At 36.8% G+C, this 23,116-nt stretch overlaps 1 protein-coding gene across 1 annotated transcript in view; it reads right to left on the reverse strand.

The window, feature by feature from the left end:
- The window catches only part of MDN1 (midasin AAA ATPase 1), a 131,584-nt gene that overhangs the window by 89,359 nt on the left and 19,109 nt on the right, over positions 1 to 23,116 (reverse strand). The window contains exons 8-20 of the mRNA XM_016208126.2: positions 22,185 to 22,288; positions 20,416 to 20,530; positions 16,476 to 16,669; positions 15,761 to 15,842; positions 11,973 to 12,068; positions 10,519 to 10,631; positions 9,844 to 9,992; positions 9,187 to 9,247; positions 4,173 to 4,384; positions 3,490 to 3,593; positions 1,882 to 2,026; positions 1,530 to 1,626; positions 449 to 562 (exon numbers count right to left, since the gene is read on the reverse strand). Of these exons, the coding sequence (XP_016063612.2) occupies positions 449 to 562; positions 1,530 to 1,626; positions 1,882 to 2,026; positions 3,490 to 3,593; positions 4,173 to 4,384; positions 9,187 to 9,247; positions 9,844 to 9,992; positions 10,519 to 10,631; positions 11,973 to 12,068; positions 15,761 to 15,842; positions 16,476 to 16,669; positions 20,416 to 20,530; positions 22,185 to 22,288 (1,586 nt within the window). The remainder of the gene's footprint in view (positions 1 to 448; positions 563 to 1,529; positions 1,627 to 1,881; positions 2,027 to 3,489; positions 3,594 to 4,172; positions 4,385 to 9,186; positions 9,248 to 9,843; positions 9,993 to 10,518; positions 10,632 to 11,972; positions 12,069 to 15,760; positions 15,843 to 16,475; positions 16,670 to 20,415; positions 20,531 to 22,184; positions 22,289 to 23,116) is intronic.

Genomic DNA, 23,116 nt, shown 5'->3' on the forward strand with positions numbered 1-23,116 from the left:
TTGAAAGGCTTTGGATATAGCTATAATCAATAATGACAAAATGTTAAAAAACACAAAGATATGGTGACCAACTACTATTATCATTAGCATACATTTTAGAAGTCAGAAGATAAGATAGAAAAAGTTTCAGACTAAAATATAAAGAGCAAGAAATTCATGACCAGCTACCACAAGATCAAGTGTAACCAAATAGATGTCACGGATGAAACCCAAGTCCTTGTCCAAATGGGCTTTGGCCTGAATATTTACAATCTAGCTATACATTCTTTCTTTTGTTAGGAAAATACAGGGAGTTCCTAAGGTTCCAACTTTAAAACAGAAATTTAAGGAATAATCCTTCTATTAGTTTTCTCCAGTTAGAAGCAAAAAAAGGGGGGGAAATTATACAAATGAGACACATTTTTATGTTTAGAGGAAAGTTTATAAAGAGAACCTGAAAAACACCTACTTTATGATTCCTTGCACTGTGCTCTTGTTCACACTCAATCCTTTCAGATAATCCACAATAAGAATCTGTAAGTCTTCTTTACTTTCCAGTTCTTCTACATAAAGTTCTGTAAACCTTTGAGACAATTATTATTATATAATAAGCATATTTAGGAAGTTAACACAATTATTTTGATAATAAAAAATGAAAGCTATAAGTTATGTAAACTCACTGTAACTGTTTCTAGTATAAAATATAACAGTTTTTGAACTTAAGATACAGATTGACCATAACAAAATAAAAAAATGTTAACTACTACCCAAAATCGACCATTATTTTTTCTTTGAAATGAAATATTCTATTTATAGGTGTTTTTGATCATGAGTACATGTAATAAAAAATACATGGAACACTAAAGCCTCCTCACTGTGAAAAATGAAAGTTGGAGCAAAGGAAAATATACACTTGTACTTTAAAAAGTTTCCTAAGAAGCTTTTATTACTTTAATGGGAGAAGGGATCTAATACAATTTTAACACTGTTTTAAAACTTAAAACTCAACAAAAGGTTACCAATAATAAATAAGGTCATTTATCTTTTCCCAAGCACTACATACATAAAACACCAATAACTAAGACCCCTGTTCTTATCAACCGGTGCTTAATGATGAACACTGAAATTTAAAAGACCTTTTACAAAACATTAGCCTCATGCAAGAGAACTTTGTTCCTAACTTGCACTTATGCTATTATACTGTTATATCATTACAAGGTGTTTTTTCAGTAGCCACAAAGCTATTTGAAGAAGGAAAGATTTTTGTTTCTGACAATATCCATGAGCCATTAAGTGTCACACTAACAGCCCAAAAGAAAACTTCTCCAGTGTTCTGGAGTGTTCCGTATTCCCACCACCTGCAGAAAGGAAAGGAATATGACAAACAAGAACAATTCTCTATCAGTGGTCAAGAATTTGCAAGTAACAAAAATCAAAAATAAAAAAAAGAATTTTCAAGCATAGTTATGGGGCCTGGTTAAACATATTACCAATCATCACATAAGAAGAACTTTAAAAGAAGTCTCCAGGAACCAGCCATGTCCCCTCACCTGTTTCTTATTCCTGGTGGGAGATTTCTTTTGCCCACATCCGTTGCTGGATTCATACAGGCAAATAAACGAAAGTCAGGATGACGAACCAGTGGTTCTGTTAAGAGAAAATTACAAATTCTCAACAACTTGTAAAATCAAGTCATCAGCCACAGGTCCCTAGGGGAAGACTATCTAACTCCACAGGACCCTGGGTCAATCAAGAATTCCCCATACCACCCAACAATAGGACATTTACAGAAAATAAATATCTATGGAATAAACAAATCCAAGTGGGTGGCCCATGTAATCCACCTAATAGATTCTTACTCTAAAAGGCAGCAAGTCAGACCCCAAGGGGATCAAGTCCTACCTGTGTCCCCACGATCTAGCAACACCAGGGAGCCAGAGGAGCCTTCAAGTAAACCACTGAGACATTCTAATGTTTCTGGAGCCGCCAGATTAATCTCATCCAACAAGATCCACTCTCCTTTCTTTACAGCCTGAGCTAATGTACCCTAGAAGAAGATAAAGTAAGATGGTAAGGATCCAATTCAAATTAAGGACACACTCACCAAAAACTTTATATATAAGCAGGGTTAGAAAACAGAAGCAAAGGCAAATCTCTCCAACTTGATGAGCTTATGCCCTAAATGTCAAATAGCTGCCAGCTGGCAGTCAGAGTTAAGACCAATTTTTTTTAAATGTCTAAAAGGATCAAGGGAATATCTTTGAGCCTAACAGTGAAATGCAAAAAACTAGATTATCTCATTATATGGATGTGAGGTAAATAACAACAATGTATTTAGATGTTTAAAGGTACCCAGATGGACCTGGCCAGGTGGTTCAGTTGGTTAGTGCATCATCCGGATACGCCAAGGTTGCAGGTTCAATCCCCAGTCAGGGCACATCCAAAAAGCAACCACTGAATGCATAAATAAGTGGAACAACAAATTGATGTCTCTCTCTCACTCTCTCAAATAAAAAAATTTAAAAAGTACCCAGATAATTATTAAAAGCACCCAAAATAAATATAGGTCAAGCTATAGCTATACCAAGGTCAGATAAAGAGTTAAATCAAGGATGTGCAGCAGTTATAATGCGTAGCCTTTCGCAGTTGCTGAAGAATATAAAAATGAATCTTCTCTAGTTCTACTCTACTGATTTTATCTCTGAGTTCTATTCCAAAAGTAATAAAAAATAAATTTTACAGCTGACACATCAAAAACTGAACTGTTTTACTTAAGTTATTAAACTGCTTCATACCTTTGTTTTTATAATGATCCTAAAAAAGAATCTTCTACAAATTTAATTAAATTTTAAAAAAGAACAAATGTATTATAAACTCCAGTGTAATGCTAAGTCATGAAATAGATATATATCCTACTTTGAGAGCACTAGACACATTTTAACTGGTTATTTTAGAAATAATCAAACCAAGAATGAGCACTGATGACCAAATTTCCCACACTGATGCACACACATGGTTGAGGGACCTTCTCTCCTCCCTTAGGGTATGGTCCAAAGGGTGTTACAGAAAAAAATTTTAAAAATGAAAATTTTAAAAGCTTAAGTCATGGACATTTAATTAAGCTGATCTTTCCTACAGGGTCACAGGACAGATGACAATAGAGGTACCCATGCACTGGAATAAAAAATGGGGCCTAAAGTGAATGGACCCAAACCTAGTGCACTTGCTCTGGCTCTCACACCACACATACAGCTGGGAAACAATAAAGAGTTCACCAGCTGTCCTCAACTTCCATATTTAAAAATAATAGTGCTCACAAAGACGTTGTAATTTTCATGAAGAACATCTTTCAAAATCTTCCCCCAATGTATTTTCATTAAGTGTTTATTGTCTTGAACAGCAAGCACTAAAAATATCAACATGAGCAGAATACATAATAGAAGCCTGCCTAAAACTTGCATCTTGCATCAAATCAGCAGTCCCTTAGTCTTAATAACTAAAGCAAAATACCTCTACAAATGCAAACAACAGGGCATTTTCAGTCATTTTCATCTGTTGTTGGGCATGGTTGAGTCTAAGACCAAATGCTTCCCATTTTTCTTTTAGGAGTAATCCTAGAAAAGAATAAAGATAAGAATTTAACACACGCTTTGAATTGTAATATGTATCATTTAAAGACACAAAAAAATGCAATTAACAAAACTCACACAAAAATCAAATACCTTAGAAACATAAAAAAATAAGTCCAAACACTTGCCAAGTGTTAGCCACTACACTAGTCAATTCATTCATATGCATATGTATATGTAGTGGTTAACTGATCTATCCCTCACAACAACCCTTTGAGGAGACACTCCTGTACCCACTTTATAGATGAGAAAGCAGAGAAGATAATAGAGCTACCAAAAGCCCCTTGGTGTGAAATCTAGCTTCTAGGAAATAAGATCTTTTTCTAAGGAAATGTGACTGACCACTAAGTGGTACTTGTACATCAACATCCCAACCATTGGTTTTTACAGAAATCATGCCTAGAGTCACGGGAGCAGCAATACTTCCAAACTAGTCATCTTGGCCTTAAGTCTTAGAAAGCTCCAATTTATATTGCTTCATTCTTCCCCCAAATCTTCTCCTAATTCTGCTAATTGGGCCACAGCCTTATACCCTCTCACTAGCAGTCTAGGTCGCATTCTTACCAGTTTCACTCTCTTTTCCATCCTTGTTGACAGCTGACTTGTGCACATGTTGCATTAGTCTGAGGAGATCATGCCACCGTTTCTGCCTGTAACAGGTCTGGATGTGCCCCAAGAATGTAAAGTTTTGCTTCTTGGAAAATGTCTGGGCAAAGAGTTCCTCAAATGCCTCCCGTAGGGGTAGCCAAATAAGCTTATGGTCCACTGGTTTGTAGCTAAAACAAACGGTAAATGTGATTAAAAAACTACTGTAGATAATAGAACTTAAAAACCAAAACTTACAAAATAGGAATGGGTCTAAGATTTCATTTACTCAAAATCAGAAATAATACCAAAGTACTTAAAATCTATATTAAAGTTCTAAATTATAATGTATACTTGCACTGTGTTTAAAGGACCTAAACTAAAGGTGAAAACTGGTATTAGATTAGATAAACATTATTTTAAAAATTTGAAATTCCTAGTTGGGTGCTGAAAAAGTATGTCATTTTTTTTTTTTTTAAGATTTTTATCATTGATTTTGAGAGAGAGAGGAAGGGAGAGGGGGAGAGAAAGAGAAATATCCATGTGAGAGATCAATCAGCCGCCTCCTAGACTCCCCCTGATCGGGAATAAAACTGGCAATATTTCCAGGCACAGTATGATGCCCAACCAAATGAACCACACAGCCAAGGCAAGGCATGTCATTTATTTTACTAATATTTAACTAAACATCATTTACAGGACTTAAGGAAAAAACATATTTTATGAAGATCAACCAAAAACTTTAGAGGATATTTTAGAATAAAAGCACAACAATATCTAAAACTGATTTACATAAGAAAACTGAAATCAGTTCATGCCTTTTCAATTGAGAGAGGAAAGGTATTGCTTCCAAAGAGATAAATATTGGCAAAAAAATATTAGATACTGCAATGGTCTGTGACTTTCCACAGCTCAACTTTTTTTTTAAATAAATATATCTTTATTGATTTCAGAGAGAGGAAAGGAGAGGGAGAGAGAGATAGAAACATCAATAATGGGGGAGTCACTGATCGGTTGCCCCCTGCACACCGACTGGGGATCAAGCCTGCAACCCAAGCATGTGCCCTAACCGGCAATTGAACCCTGATCGCCAGGACTCTAGGTTGACGCTCAACCGCTGAGCCACGCCTGGCTGGGCAACAGCTCAACTTTTTATTCCATAGTATTTAGTCTCTCTTATTCCTTAGCATTTAATTTCTCTGGTTGGGGAGTTAGGAAATTTAAATTAAACTTTAATATTTGGTTATGGTAGGAATTTAATAATGAAAAGAGTAAAGAAGCACTGCTCTAGCTATAAACTGTAGTCCGAGTGGCACTAATTATTCCCGGAAAATCTCAAGTATACAATTTTCCATAGCCTAAGATACTAAATACTACAACTCAAGGATGATGATATAAATTTTACTTCCAAGAAAAATAATTTGAGAACTGAAACCAGAGCAAAATATGTTTCAAAACAGACAAGCACATTAGATAACAGATAGCATTTACTCATTAGCCCATGAGGAAGGAACAATGAGGTGAGTAAAACCCCATGCCCCAATACTGAGAATCCATATCAAAGAGTCTCATTCCAGAAAGAAAAAGCATGAGAACTTAAAACTCATTTTTACATCCCAGCTAAGCATCAATACATTAATAAAGCATTTCTTTACTACATGTATTCAACAAATATTTACTGAGTACTTGTCACGTGTTAGGCACTGAGTAAACAAGACCTACAAGGTCCATCAAACCACATGTAGCTGGAGCTTGGCAGCAGAGCTAAAGGAAGGATATTATGTCAGAGAGATGCCAGTGCCAGATCATAAAGGGCCTTACAGGCCAAAATAAAGCCTTTGTATTATATTCTAAATGGACTAAGAAGTCAGGGGTATGGGGGATTTGAGGAAGAGAGTGATGTGATGCGAGTACACTTTAAAAGGATCACTGTAACTACTAAATGGCAGACATGCTGCAGGGAGGTTAGGAATGGAAGTAAAGATGACAGATCCACGCACTGGACCAGGCAAAAGAAAATAAACTAGAAGGACAACAGAAGTGGTAAGAAATTAAAATACACCTGATTTAAATAAAATTGTTGGTTTTAAAGATAATAATATAAATGGGATTCAAAGCTAGCTGAGGCAGAATAATGAGAACACAGATGTTCAAGGCAGACTTGGCCGGGTTCAAATCATGGACCAGCCATTACCTTGAACAAGGCACTCAATTCCTGTGTGCCTCAGTTCTCTCATGTATAAAATGGAGAAAATTAACAGTCTGTGCCTCATGGTCCTTAATAAGGCCAAGTGGGTTAACACAGATAAAGGATTCAATTTACTACCTGGCACATGAGTGCCACTATCAGTTGGTTTAATTTTTTTAAAAAAAGGTTTTTTTAAAGAGTTAGCTGTTATAATCATTACAATTACTAACTGATTCAGTTTTTTGAATTCATAAATGAAAGAAGTGGATTAATGTTTCAAATCAGACTGGGTTCCTTCAGAGAAAAGTCCATTCATAGTGGGTGAAACAGTTAAGTCAATACATATTTCAAGTGATTAAAAATGAGTAATAATACATACATTTCACAAAAGAAAAAACAAAATGAACTATAACACAAATACTCAATGGGAACCAACCTGACACCTGGGGAGAACTGGTGACTCAAACTATGAACATTTATAGAGCAGGGTCTTCTGCAGAGAAAAGATGCCTTAAGAGCAACATCAAGTTAGGGAGGGTGTCTAGAATACCTGGCCCCCATGGAAAGTAACTTGGGTCCTACCTGCTACATACACAGAGACTATATACACAGGCATTCGTTTGAAAATGGCTAAAACAAAGGAACATGACTCTCCAAAATTATAATATGTGAAAGAACATGAAGTGTAAAAGCAACACAAGACAGTATATGCCGAGTACCTGAAATGATAAACACTGCTCTATACTTTGGGGTCAGGATTCCCAGTTTGTGAGCATGCACTTCTGCCCTACTCTCTCCTGTGCAACTTTTCTTAATGATCTTTCTATGGGTGGTGAGGAGGAGGCAGGCAGGGACTCTCCGTTTTATTTCTATATGATCTTAATTTCCCTTCCATTTTTCTCCTTCCTTCACTGCCAAATTCTCCAAAGGCCCCTTCCTTCTGACTATACCTCTCTCTGCAGAGGCTCTCTCCCCTAGTGCTTTCCTGTAGTCAGCGCTGGGAAACTGCTCTGTATTTTGTGACTGTGCTGGACTTTCTCTTTCTGGAATGAATTCATCCACTTCTTTAAGTCCTTTGTGTCCTCTGCTCTTTTTCAGTCTCATAAGCTCCCTCCACCCCCAACTCTACTGAAATTTGGTTTAGTTCTCTACTCACAGACAATATGAAGGTCTATGTGCTACCAGAAACCCACTTTAAATATACTGACAAAAATAGTTAAAATTAAGTGACGGAAAAGATACACCACACTAACAACAATAAAAAAACAAGGGGTATGTAAACTAACAAAGTTCACGATCTGTATTAATGTAGTTTAAGACTTTAATGGTCTTTAAGACCTTACCTTTATAAAGTGTATTTTGCCTTAATTTTTTTAAAAAAACTATCTAAAAGACACAGATTTGTAAACCATACTAATCGGATCTATAAATTTCTTGTATTATTTTTTAATATTTGATACATGCAAAATATGTCTCACATAAGTTATAAAACAATGGGACAGAAGAAACCAACCACACATCCCCAAAATAGAAATATTGCCCCTTCTCTGTCCCATCTCCCTGCCTACTCCTGAATTTGTTTTCCACTTCCCTGCATTTAAAAAATCATTTTTGGTCTTCCTATTTCATACACAAGAATTCTTAAGCAGGGAGTCCATCCATGTATCACAGTATGTTAGATATTAAAAAGATATAATTTATACCACTTTCTAGTAATACAAAAATATAGAAATAATGCACACTTGCAACCACACAAAAACTGAAGTGTATGTAAGGTTTTTTTTTTGATAACTGAAGTTAACCTACTAACATGGAAAAATGAATATATATTCTTTCCATCAAGTTGGCACCAAAACAAAATTCCAGTTATCACAATGATTCCAACCTTTCGTATTACCAATTTCATCAGGGCACAAATGGGCTCCTGTGTACCTGCTACATTTAAAACTACTTGCAATGGCTGACATAACACTACAAAATTTTAAAAGAGACAGACCCAGTCCATGCTCAATTAATCTGAAGTTAATACCATTTGTGTTAAAATACGTAACACTGGGATATTCCTGAAAACATATATACAGAACAAAAATACAAAGTATGATAGATATGCCTAATTAAATAAATTCCATATAGCAGTAAGAACAGGTTGCCAAGTATTTCAATAAGGAAATGGAGGCATTAAGTGTCAACTTAACAGAAGTAAAATAAATACAAAGTAGAAAGATCACTGGGGAAGAAATAACAAACAGAAAGTAGAATTAGACTAAGAGAGATAAGCCTCAGCTAATTAACTTTAAGACAATATAAATTTTGTGTTTGTTTTAAAAGCTTTAATTAATTATTACACAATTAATTATGTTTAGAGCAAAATATAAGCAATGGGTTGGAAGGGTAAGCAAAGGGCAAGTACCAATTGAAGCAGGACTCCAAGATGCTACTTAATATTTCAAAGACAATCTAACTGCAGAAGAGTCCAGCTCAAAGACAGCATGACTCCAGAACATATGTTTTAGATAAGCAACTGCACACACAAATATTAGTTGATTACATACTAATCTTTTTTCCCTTCCCACTTTCAGCATGATCTTTGAGAACCAGAACCTCAAGTGTTCTTTAAAATGTAGAGAAACATCAATATACACAAGAGCTCATCAATAAATTCCAATAAATATCTTGCTGGGGTTGGGGTGGGAGTGCAAGACATTGAATATTTTTCCAAGGCTAATTCTGAGCTTTGTAAGAGAACAGTATTTCCCACCTCAAGCAGTGAACACAAAACAAGAAAACAATTTAAGCCGTACTTACCCTCCAAGCAAGTCTGCAGTGTCACTCTGTTGATTCATATTGACAACCCGCAAGCGGTGTCCTTTAAAAAAGAAAGGGCAAAAAGATAAGTCCAAAAATGTAAAGACTGATAAAAATCCAGTGAGAACCTTAAGGACCTGCGGACATGGGCATAGGGCAAATCTTTAAATGTGCATTTCCTCTGATGTTTTCATTTCACTTTTAGGATTCAAAAATTTCACCTAACCCAGAGATATGTATAAGAAGAATAGCTATGTATTATTGCTCTAGCATCAGATAACTGAAAACAAAAATCCTCCAAAAGTCAATGTCCATAAATTAGAATAAATGTCTAGTATGGAATATTATTTCACCATAAGAATAGAAATGAGATGTTTTTAAAGATGTCCAATTTGTTTAACTAAATGGAATACATAGAGCATAACCCCATTTGTTTCTAAACAAAACCAAATCCATATGTATATGCATTTGCAGACCATAAAGCAGAACAAAAAAAAAGTTAATATCAATCCATTAACATGGTTATTTCTAGGGAAAGTAGAGTGGTGGCACTGTTAAACTCCAGTATTCTTTTGATTTCATTTTCAGGGGGAAAAAAGGCAGTAGTTGTAAAATGTTTATTTTCTGGGGACAGAGTGCTTAGCCCCTAGAAGTTACCTGTAATGTGAGCCAAGTACTGTACAGTAGAGGTTTTGCCAGTCCCGGTCTCTCCCACCAGCAATACGGACTCTCCTTTGCTAACACACACCGCGAGCTGTTCAATAAGAACAGAGGATGGCCTTGTAGCAGCAAAAGTGAGCTTCTCCCTGGGAAGGGGAAATTAAGTTAGCAGTTAAGAGAAGCAGGCTACAAACCTCTCTATGTGTTGCTTTGAGGAACCAGATTTTCCAGACTCAGCAAACAAGAATGAGAAGACAATTCAGAGTAACTGTCTTCATGCTATAACAGATATCCTTAGAACATATGAAATGCAGAACTCATTCGTTCTACAAACACTGAGTACACACCTAGCACTTTACCAGGCTCTGGAGATTCAAACCACCAATAAGATATTATCTACACCAGCTATGTTATCTTGAGCATATCACTTAATTTCTCTTTGCCTCAACTTCCTCACCTGAAGAATTGGAGAGTAATCGTTACTAGTTGTAGTGGGTTGAATAGTCTTTCCCCAAAATTCATCTAGTTTCATAGAACATACTGTTCCTTACTATCCAATGCACTGGATACATCACAGTTCAGATACATGTTTAGCTCAAAGGGGCTGGACTAGGCCTATCAAGTTCTTAACAACGCCACAGTTCTCATATGTTACACAGGAACCCTACTTACCTCTGTACGTGAACAGCCTCACTCTGCTTCCGTAGAAGCCGCACTCTACCCACTTGCACATCTAGCTCATTGATCACAATTTCTGGTTTATAAAGTTGACAGAAGAATTCAGCCTATGGGAGGGGAAAGGTTTTATCTAAGTAACATTTTGTATACTCTTCAAACATCTCCTCATCCATGAGGCTTACTGTGACCCTCTAATTAACCCTTTCCTAAGAGGCACTTTATACTTTCAAGATAGGCAGGTTAGCTTTTAATTACTTTATATTTTAACTTTTCAAATTTCTAATGTTCTTAAAAACATTGGTTGTGAATGTTTCCCTGTAATAGTATTTTTTATTCAAATAAGCCTATTTAGAGATCTGCCTAAACCTAACCTGAACACAGACATATCCTAATAGAGTGAACAGAAACTCTACTCCTAAAATATATGAAAAAAAAAATCAAAGTAATTTTTCTTCAGCCATGCCTCCTTCTACTTTACATTTCTAACATAATGCAGGAAACAGTGACCTGAATAAACCATGGTACATCTATCTACAGCCAAAGCAGAAAGAGGAGCTGAGACAGATGCTCCAGGACATTTACCTAGCTGCTATTCCTTTCTCATCCTTGTCATCAACCTAAAGAACCCAAATTTTTATCAGCTTGGGTAAGGTGAAAGGGCCAAAGTACTCAGGGAAGGTGAACCCCTCTTCAGCCAACGGGGATGAATCCTGATCAATCAAAGTCAATGGTAGTTTCATTTCTCTTACCTACTATAATTTTACTGTTTAGGCCCCTTTAAGTAGGAGTTCTGTTACTTGCAGCCCAAACCATCTCAACAGTTTTAGAAGCTTAAGGAACGCCTCTAACTATTTCAGTTCCTGACATAGGCTTTATTGATTCATCATTTATTTGGGAATGCCAGATATCTGCCTCAAGAGGGGCCCTATACATTTCTCCATTTACCAACACCACTGTTAAAAGGCTCTCTCCTCCAAAAACACGTATTTTGATATAAAACAAGAATGGCAAAATATTAACAATGTCAGCAATGAACCTAAGTAATATGTATACAGATGTTCACTGATACTATTCAACTTTTCTGATGTTTGAAGATATTAGTAATAAAAAGCCAGAAAAAAATCTACTTTTGCATAAAACTATAAAGGTGTTACTAAGACACAGTTCCAGTCCTGAGTCCATAACCTACAGAACATGCTCATTAAAACAGTAGAGAACAAAGCATGCGTATGATATAGGACACCAGAAAGCTCACTTTAAGAATGTGGAGCACGTGGAAACTACCTACCTAGGAGGCAGTGAGAGCTTTATGGCCATGAGAGGCAGTAATGAAATGAGCAACACTGACAGAAGCAGTTATTGGAAAAGCTGTTCCAGGTAAGGACCAGAGACCAGCAAAAAAGCTAAATACTTCAGTTCCTTTCATCAGGGAAGTAAAAATAGCATACCTTTTTCTTGGAAATGTTCAATTTGCTTCCAATGACTTCTGCCATTTTCAGTTTGCTTGTATGCTTGGAAAGCATTGCTGTGAAACAGTCCAGAGCCTATTAAAATAACCAAGGTAAGTGCTGACTGATTTTTAAAATACATTAAAAACAGTGTCAATCTCCTGGTCACAAAAGGGAGGAACATAAATTCCAGCAGGAATATTTCTGCAAGTCTAAGAAGAGTACAAATAAGGTTCCAACCCTAGACTCAAGGACCTTGCCATAATATAGATAGGACACAAATGTGAAGGCTTTACTATCAATATACTGATTAGGAAAAACAAAACAAAAGAAATTCATTCAGGCAAAAATAGCAATAAGTGTTCATCATCAGGGGTATGGCCCATGGGGGAACTGACTCTCAGACAGCGTAAATTAACACCAAAACATTACTTTCTAGCTATAAAGGGAAACTCCTGGTGGGCGATAAAGGAATCACATTGCCTTGATCTAACCCAGTACTCAACCTGAGCAACTACTGATAGGCCAACCAGGTATGTGTCTTCTGATGTAACAAAATTAAAAGTACGTATCATCACCAAAAATGGATTATACTCCCAAAAAAGTTTAATCTGAATACCTCAGGCATTTTGTTAAATTTCTATTTACAGGAAAGAAGACAGGTAAAATAACAAGGGAAAAGATACCATGAGTGTGGCAAAATAAATATACAGCAGATCCTCAAGTAATATCATTTTGTTCAGTATCGTTTCATTATAATGCTGAGAAAAAATAATCGATTCCAGTGGGGCCACTGTCTGTGTGGTTTGCACATTTCCCCCATTTGTGGGTTTTCTATGGGTACTGCGGTTTTCTCTCATATCCCAAAAATGTACATGTCAGTAAACTGAGTCTGAGTGGGTGTGTGTGTATGTATGAATGCACCCTGTCCAGCGTTGGGTCCCATCTTGTGCCCTGAGCTGCTGGGAAAAGCTGCTCATGACCCTGAACTGGAATAAGTGGGTTGAAAAATAATTATCTTACTTGCTTTTATTAATCTTTCTTAGATTTATATATAGTTCACATTTATTTCAATATTTAATATATTAGAAGTGTTTGAGGTCTTCATTTAGAAGTTTGTGATCAGAAGTATGCCATAGGAACTTAACTCATTTATATCAATTAGCCTATGGTAAAACTGGTTTCCTTATCTGTCGTTTTGCTTTAAGTTGCAGTTTCCAAAAACCTATGAACAACATTAAGTGAGGACTTACTGTATCTGGTTCTGCCACCACCAAGTATATCATATCAATAAACTTTACATAAGCATTTAAAAAAGAGAGAATTTATCTGGTCTTTGTCCCTAATTCCACTCATAGGGCTTCAAAAACCCTTGGAATTACTAGAGTAAGGAGCATCTTTTGTTATTCACTAAAGCTCCTCTGGACCATACCTGAGTTTATTATGCTAAACAAGCTGGCTGTGAATGGGCCCTTAGATAGTTTAAGGGTGATGCTGGCCAGGCCAGTAAGACCAATGTCTGATTGGAGGGTTGAAACTTTCAGCTCCACTCCCAATCTTTGGGGTGGGGAGAGGGGCTGGAGACTGAGCTCAATCATATGGCCAATGACATAATAAAACCCCAATAAAACACTGGACATGCAAAGCTTGGAGAGCTTCCTGGTTGGTGGACATAGTAATGCACCAACTCCACAAGAACTGAAGCTCTTGTCTGTGGGACCTGTAAGCCTTTGCCCAATGCATCTCTTCCATTTGACTGTTTCTGAGTTATTCCTTTCATATTAAAACTGTAACCTGCGTGGCCGGGCATGGCTCAGCAGTTGAGCATTGACCTATGATCCTGGAGATCACTGTTCAATTTCCGGTCAGGGCACATGCCTGGGTTGCAGGCTTGATTCAGGCTGTGCAGGAGGCAGCTGATCAATGACTCGCTCATCATTGATGTTTCTATCTCTCTCTCCCCCTCTCCCTTCCTCTCTCTGAAATCAATAAAGACTTTTTTTTTTAAAAAAAGGGGACAATTAAAAAAACAAAACAACCGTAACCTGTACCGTATTGTGCTTTCAATGAGTTCTGTGAGTCCATTACTGAACCTGAGGTCATGGGAACCCCTAAATTTATAACTAGTAGGTCACAATAATGGGGAGTTCCTGATACTTGCAGCTGGAGTCTAAAGTGGGGGCAGTCTCACAGAGGACTGAGCCCTTGAACCTATGGGGTCTACACTAATCGAGGTAGTCAGTTATCAGAATTGGACTGAATTAAAGAACACTAGTTGATGTCAGAGCAATGAAGAAGCAACCACATAAAGCAAGAAAGTGGAACATTCTGCAGAACATTCTGCAAAACAACTGGCGTGATGTCTGCAACATAGTAGTGTCTTAAAGAGAGGACTCTGATACAGTAAAAGAGATCTTAGGCCTATACAAATAGAAAAAGATCTGGAAGATACACCAAGGTCTTAACAGTGCTGGGGAATCCCTGGATAGGGGAATATATTTTATCGTTTTGCTTTCCTTTATTTTCCCCATTTTCAACAGTATTTAGCACTGACTCATGCTACATTGAACATGAATTAACTGAGAGAATATGCTGAATAAAAAAAGCCAGATACAATAGGTCACGTATTATATGATTCCACTTATATGTTCAGAATCAGCAAATCTATAGACAGAAGGTAGACAGGTGGTTGGCAGGGGTTATAAAGAAAAGAATATGGGGATGATGGATAATGGGTACAAGGTTTCTTTTTGGGGTGATGAAATTGTTCTAAAATTAGTGGTGATGGTTGCACAATTCTGTGAATATATTAAAAAACACTGAATAGTACAGCTTAAAAGAGTGAATTTTATGGGAAGTGAATTATATCTCAATAAAGTGGTTTTATATACAAACACACAATAACATCCTAAAATAGAGACTAAAGAAAGGCGGATTCCTACCAATGCTAGTTTTATTTTAAAAGTACAAAACAAGGTTACCTATAAGAAACATAAGAAATGTAGGATAATGGGAAGACTTCACTGGAGAGAAGAACGAGATTAAAGGACTGCGAAACCGCATCTGAGGGTTCAGCTGAGCTGAAACATGCACTCCAAGTGAGGTTCCTTTCTACTCAAAGTAACTTCAGGGATACTGCAAACCAAACTGGGTCATTATTCTCTCCTCAGTCCCAACTGACAGAAACCAGAACACTTTATAATCAAAATTGGTCAATGTCTTAAGAGCACATAGAACCACTTTTATTCTTAAGCAGGAGGGAACAAACCTGTGTTTTACTGAATATGGCAGAGCTGTAATTCAATAGGGCTTCCTTCCCACACAACACATTTTTTCCCCAAGCCCAGCATATAAGGTTACACTTTGCAACCCCCACATAAATTTCTCTGGACTAAAATTAAAAGGCCCCACTGACGCAAGCAGATAAATACAAATCTATCACACAGACTGAAAAATTATATCTAAGAATAAATATTAAACATCTTAGAAACACTTTATATAACATTTTCATCGCCTGGGAATTTTTTTTTTCATTTTACCTTTAATTTCAGTTCTATTCTATCTCGAACTATACTTATTTGCATTAAGTAGTAACCTGTTTCAAAAACTGCAAACAATTTATTATGCCCAATTAGTTTTAAGGTAACAGTAGTTCAGTTTTAACTAGCCAGGATAATAAACAATACCTATACAAAAGAAGAACTCTGACAGCAGTCAAGAGATAGAAAATAACAATGGAAATCAACATCCTGATAAAACACAGAGAAAACAAGAAGACTGTATCTTACCTCTTGAAAAATATTTAATGATGCTGATGAAGACAGACTATCAAAGCTATGGGCAATCCTATTACACCAATTCAGTAGATCCCTTAAAAAAAAAAAAAAAAAAAAAAAAGGTCAAGAAATAAGACCATAGGCTAAAAACATCAAAGGCATCAGTTTATTTGGTCCACTTAAGTCTGGGACACCTGACAACAAAGTCTCTCCATTTTTCTGGCAATGTAAAGACAGTATCAGAGGAAGGAATAAGTGAGTGGTCCCAGTCCCTGCCCCTACCCCTACCATCCAGGCAAGGTAGCAGGGAAGGGGGAGCAACTCTCAGAGAAAACTGAGGGGAGTTGCTCATTTCTAATTCTCACTTTTCAAAGGGCAAGTCAACCATGGAGACCAGAGAGAAAGAACACAGAACTCAATACATACAGCAAAATCCAACGGTCTTACTTAAGACTGCAAGTATCCACAAAAGGATACCCAGTGAAAGAATTGTCAGTAACTATTCCCAACTTTGACTTTAAAAGTTATTTTTCAAAGTGAAAATAACGTTACCTTTAAAAGTCTTCCTAAAGAGTAACTATAGACCTGAAAAAGGGATCTGACACCATGAAGCAGTCCAGAAGTCTAATTTCAAACCCCACCTCTCGTAAGCATTTAGTTCTAGCTGGTAAGAACTTTTGAGGGCAGTTTTTAAAATATCAACTCAAAAAAGTGTTTAGTCCAGTACCTCAGAGACAATTCTCTTCCTTCAAGGCTTAGTCTTTTGTTTTCTCTTCTAGCTTCTGAAACTTCCTGAGGTGCCTGTTCACATCCAACAATATTATCACTCCGAGGGTGGTGTTTCTCTCCAGTAAGCTGGATGTAAATGTCAAGCAGGTGGTCAGTTGCTGCCAAAAGGCTGGGGTATCTGTTCTGAAGAACCTGATTGGGGGTGGGGGGAAGCAAAGAAAATTTAGCAGCAGACACAGTGATTTTTAAAAGTACAAGTAAACTGCTCCCGACACCAGTCAACCAAAAACTGTATGTCTCTATGAAATTTGTCATCTTTATCATGTGTAAGAACTTCTGCCTTTACCTACAGCCCATCCCCTCAAAGACCCTAAATTTTTTTCCTACCCAGAACTCAGCTATTCAGCAATCCCACCATCTATAACAGAGCTTAAGGGTATAGAAGCAAGATGGGAAAAAGGTCTCTCAAGCAACAAATATGTCTAAGTCCCAGGATTTACTCACTGAAGAATCCTGCAAGTACTATTTACTCTAATTGTAAATACAAGTCTAGTAAGATTTGTTGTGTCATTTCTCTGCCAAAAGCAAATTAGAAGCAGTTGATTGGAGAGAAAAAATAACCTTTTAAAAGCAGACCACAGTAAAAGGAGCTAGTGTTAAGTACTAATAAAAAGCAGACAATAAAAATTTTAAAGCAAAAGATCTCATTCTATTCACTTCAATAAGTACTGAGAATTTTTGCATCATAATACTTGGTGCTCATAATATTGGTTTCAAGGTTTTATGATATAAAATTGTTCAGTAAAATCTATTTGAGAACAGAAATAACACATATATATTAGAAATATTACCATCCAATACATTTAACTTAGCTGGAAAAGAAGGAAATTGTGATTCCAATTTGTATATGAAATAGCCACATATTTTGTATATATTAAATCATGTCTAGTAGTAGATCTCATAGATTTTATTTCTTTGTATCTTGTTTTATTGAAGAATTTTACAGCAAATATTGCTGAAAGCATATTTCAGATGGATTAAAAATTAAATAACAAGAATAAAATCAACAAATGCAATTTAACGGCTACACACATGGATCTTTCAAATATAGTATAAACGATTTCTATTACCCCTAAAACAAAAAGTTCCCTATTTCCCTTTATAATCAATCCCTTCCCCTAATCCCTGCCCCTAGGAATCATGAATCTGGTTTCAATCTCTATGGGTTTTTTTGTCATTTTAATGGAATCACACAGGATGTGGTATATAGTTCAGGTTCTTTTACTCAGCATGTTTTTGAGATTCATCCAAACATTATTGCATGTATCAGCAGTTCATTCCTTTTTACTGCTGAGTAGTAATTTCATTATATAAGTATGTATATTTATGATCAGAGTGAAAAAAAGCTATTTTTACTTGGAAAAAAACTTTGTCAACTTTAACACTTTAGTAAAAACTCAGCTATTTGGGGAAAAATTCTGAATAAAAAAAATTTGTATATCCACCAACCACTCATTTTCTACCTTAGCGAAAAAATACCTTTTGTTATTATCATAAACAAAAAAATTTAAACATACCATTTAATAAACTAATCTGACATGATATGGCTCTATTAGCAAATGATATGCATTTTGGAGATTCATTCCTTTGATAAGCATTTATTAAATACCTGTTTTATATCAGGCACTGTTCCAGGGAAAGGAAAACAAACAAGGAATGGCGCTCACCCTTAAGTAACTCTGTCTGGCATAAGCAGCAGATATGCAAGCAAATCGAGCTTGCAATACAAGGCAGCCCTGCTTGGGAGACCCAGGAAGGTTTAATTGAGCAGGAGATGCACCTGGCAGAGGTCACTAGTGGCTGTGAGTAGGCAATGCCAGCAGAGAAAGCAGGCCATCTAAGGCACCAGCACTTAAGACATCTGGGCACATGCAAGGTGTATGGGGGAGACAACATTTGAGAAACTGCCAGGGGTGAGTTCCTGGTATACACTAGATATAGGAATAGCACAACATAAATAGCTTTTTAAAAAAAAGTATAATTTTATTATTTGGGCAAGAAGTAAAAAAAAAAACACAAAAAACTTTCTGAGACTAGGATTGGCGTTGGCAGCAACAGAAATGCAGTCCCTTGAGATGATTTCCTAAGTAATAATACTCACAAGGGTTTTACCACTAGACATTTATTCAAGAGAGTGTTGTTAGGATTTATTTACAAGTCCATAAGCTTAAAAATAACAAGTGAGCTTCTCAAAGTCAACTGTCTAAATATGACATATGCCACTGAAGTGAGGAGTTGAATGCTCCTATTATACTTCCTATAAGCAGAATGACTCACTGCTATGCGTGACAGGAAAAAAAGATAAGCTTGGGCTTGAACTTAAAGTACAGAATACTAAAACTAAGACAAGAGCAGCTGTTAAATGTTATCCTCTTAATCCCCAATAAATCACACACCTACGTGTGAACTTCAGTCCTCTTCTTTATAGAACAGACTGGAATTTAAGTCTGAAAATTAAACATTTAAACATCTATAACTGCAAAAGAAAGAGCTGCATTATGACAGAGCCATACAACAAACGTTCACAAAGTACCGGGCAACTGAGTGGATATGGGGACAAAAGGTAAGTTACTAAAGGAGCTTATAGGTGAGGGCAGCAAGACGAGGAAAGAAAGACACATCAGACACAGAAATACCCTAGAGTTAGATGAGAACCTAGAATGAGATGAGAAGATCACCAGTGCAAAATAGGCTATTGAGTTATAAAATCACACAGGCAAGGCAAGGCTTCTTATTGATTACATGAGCAAGATTTTCCTAGTGTTTTGTGAACTAGATACCCTAAAAACTCTAAGAAACACCTAAAATGCTAGATAAAATATTAGACTGTCTTGTGTCACTTTCTTTTTTTAACACCCTTAACCGGGAATCGAACCCAAGTCCCTTTGGTCTGCGGCCCAATGATCTAACCACTGAGCCAAACTGGCTAGGGCTTGTGTCACTTTTTTACCTAAAAACTTACACTAAGAAAGAGCAAAGCACACCACTTCCAATGACTGAATAATCACCAATAATGCTTTATTTGCCACTCTCCAAGGTGAATCACTGGGGAATGGGAAGCCTTCCAAGTGAAGAGGTAGACAGAGCCTAGCTGGCATGGCTCAGCGGTTTAGCATCAACCTATGATCCAGGAGATTGCAGTTCAAATCCCGGTCAGGGCACATGCCGGGGTCGATCCCCAGTTGGGGTCGTGCAGGCGGAGCTTATCAGTGACTCTCTCTCATCACTGATATTTTTCTCTCTCTCTCTCTCTCCCTCCCTCTCTCTCTCCCTTCCTCTCTCTGAAATCAATAAAAATAAAAATAAAGAAGAGGTAACTACAAAGGAAGGTGAGGGGTTAGCAGAGTAAAGTGAAGTGCCTCTTAATGATCGAGGATAACCAGAGATACTACAAAGTGAATCAATGTATATAATCTATAATTCATCTTAATTTTCATCGATATCCAAATCAAAATGTGCATTAAGTTGTTAAGTGGATAAATGATATTAAGCTACAAATCAACTTAGTAAAAAGATCCTTTGGGGACAACTGGGGCAACAATATGGTCTGAGAATTAAATGGTACTGAAAAATTACTGTTTTTATTGAGTATAACAATGTTGTGATTATGTATGAAAATGCCCTTAAATTTTTAGAGATGCATTAAAGTATTAGGAGATAAAATGTTATGGGTTTTGCTTTCAAATATATTAGCAAATAAAAAAATACTAGATGAAGTTAATACAGTAAAATGTTAGAACATTAACTGTTAGCACATTAAGTTGATGAGCATTTGGAGGGGTTCATTATACTATTTCCTCTATTTACATATAAGTCTGGAACTTTTAATAATAAAAAGCAAAAAAGAAAAGCATCAATCCTTTCATATAAGCACATACCTCATTCAGTTCTGTCTTATCCATGTTATCCAAGTGAATTTTAGTCCAATGTTTGTCTAGCAGAGTAGCATGACTATTTAGTGGTCGATACCAATTCCCTCCAGAGCTCCACAGTCTGTATTTCAAAATAAAAAACAGAGTCACCCAGAACTCCCAATTTTAATCTTGAATTATTGCCCTGGTTATCCCTTGCTAGACATTATTTCACATATTAATAAAACTCATATCCCTTCTGGTGCTAGATACCACTATGTTGGGCTTCTAGGGAAGATAACAAACAAAAGGCTGCCAATTGACCCAAGGTTGACTCTTCCTAAGGGGGAGTAACAGAGTTTTAATCAAGCTTTTTTCAAGTCACTGCAAATGATTCTAGTAGATGTTTTGATCTCAACAACACCTTTCTCTTAAGACATAACTTCAGGAAAGAGAAAGGCCTACAGCATTAAAGTTCACTGCTTATTACCAAAAGTTACATACCCAAAATTATTAAAAATTTCCAGAGAAGGAATATGCATGAAACATATGCTCTGGGCAAGCCACATACATACACCAAAGCCATGTGATTTAATCTTCACAACTGTCCTGAGGGGATGGTTCCCTTCTTTACTCCCAACACGTAAGGAAGAGAAGGAGAAAAATGGCCCTGGCCCACTCAGCTATGACTACCAGTGCCAGAGACAAGAACTGATGATGCCCCAGGACTTTCTGGGAAATGTACCTAGCAGGACAGAACTTCACTACGTCTATAAATAAAACCAGGGTCTATTCAAATTAACAGGGTATAGCAAGGTGTCTCCTGAGAGCTGTTAGGTTAGTGCCACATTCCATGTGGGAGTAAATATTCACTGAGGTGTAATAGACGCTAATATAATCACTAAATACAATGTGACATTAGTTTCACTCTCTGGAATTTTAAGACCTGTACAGGTATAGATTAGCAGCAGGAAATAAACCACTGCCTTCATGTTATTATAAACTGTAGACAGAAACATATACCAAGTTTGCTTAGGTTTTATTCCTTTGTTGATGCTTACATTCAATTAAGTTTTTTAACTGCTTAAAATTTGTATGTCATTACCACCATCATCATGCCTAGCCATTAGTTGGGTACTTACTATGTGACAGGTCTTTAATGCAAGTCATTTACACTAAGTTGTAAAGTAGGTATTATTAGCCCCATTATAACCACACAAACAAGGTACACACAGGTACAAAGTATTAGCTTCAGGATTCAAACCCAGTGCTATTTGACAAGTCTTAACTCTGGTAATTTTTGAAAATATTAAAGATGACAGTCTTTTTGAACTGGTTATTTTTAAGTGTAAAAAAACCCCCTCATTTTCTAAATTAATTATCTCCATTAAAAGTCAACAGGAATGAGTCCTAGTTGGGTGGCTCAGTTGTTGGGAGTGTTGTCCCATACACCAAAAAGGTTGCGGGTTCGATTCTAGGTCAAGGTGCATACCTAGGTTGCACGTTTGATCCCAGGTTGGGGCGCATACAGGAGGCAACCAACTGATGTTTCTCTCTCTCTCTCTCTTTCTCTCCACTTTTTCCCTCTCTCTCAAATCAATGAAAACCTATCTTCAGGTGAAGATTAAAAAAAAAAAGTAGCCAGGGCTGAGAAGGTTGGCTCTGTCATCAGTTCTGACTAACCTTACTTAAAGTCACCTGAGAACTATTCCAGGACTTTTGAAATCAGCACTCTAGTGTGCAGACTTTTGAGGAACAGGCTCCACAGTGGGAATAGAAAGGTTAATGTGACATACCTCCTGGTTGCAAAGAACTGAAATCCAGGAGCCACTTTTAGACAGTCACCTCGGCCAGGAATCAAGAGCTCTCCATTCTCCAAGAGAGGGATCAGTACGGAAACCTAAATCATAAAACCCCAGATAAAGCTTTTAAGACAGAAGTAACAAAAATAAATCACCCTTTCTTCAAATAATAAACAAATTTTTGAAAGAAACCCCAGTTCTCATAGTGTGAACTAGGATCAAAAGGCAGGTGGGAAAGGCTGAGCCACCCACACTCCAGCAGAAAAAGTTATTCTTTCAACATTTCCTGAGTGTCTACTATGAATCAGAAGCAAGACACTCAAAATCCAGACATAACTGAGGCTTTACAGCCTAGCTAGCATCTGATGGGAGATAGCCGTGCAAAGCACACACAGCATGATCAGTGTGACTCCAGGATATCAAAGTGATATGTGAAGAGACAGGATGGCTATAAATCAGAATGAAGTGAAGCCGTCCCAAAGGTAGCCGTCCCAGAGGTAATGACATTCACTAAGTCTTAAAGTATGAGCAGTAATTAGCCAGGTTTGGTGGGAGAGAAATGGCACATGTACTCCAGGCAAGATATTCAAATGGATAAAAATGTATATACCTAAGAGTACGGCATGAGAGGATTCTGTTTTGGTTAGGACAGACTATGCGTATGAAGTAGTGAAAAAATACAAGGCTTAGAGACAGATGAAGAAAAGCCTCACGTTGAATTAAGAAATTTGAGTTTTTATATGAAAATTATGGAGGGGATTTTAGCCTGGAGAAAAAAATTACATACAGTGGTACCTCAGTTTTCAAATGTAATCTGTTCCAGAAAACCGAATTCTGAAAAGTTAGAAAACCGAGGGATCAACAGCTGACAACTAGGCCTCAGGATCTTGCACTCAAGCAGAAGCCGTGTGGCATGTTTGATTTCC

The sequence above is a fragment of the Miniopterus natalensis genome, chromosome 5, assembly GCF_054644295.1.
Source record: "Miniopterus natalensis isolate mMinNat1 chromosome 5, mMinNat1.hap1, whole genome shotgun sequence".
In the NCBI taxonomy this organism is placed as follows: Eukaryota; Metazoa; Chordata; class Mammalia; order Chiroptera; family Miniopteridae; genus Miniopterus; species Miniopterus natalensis.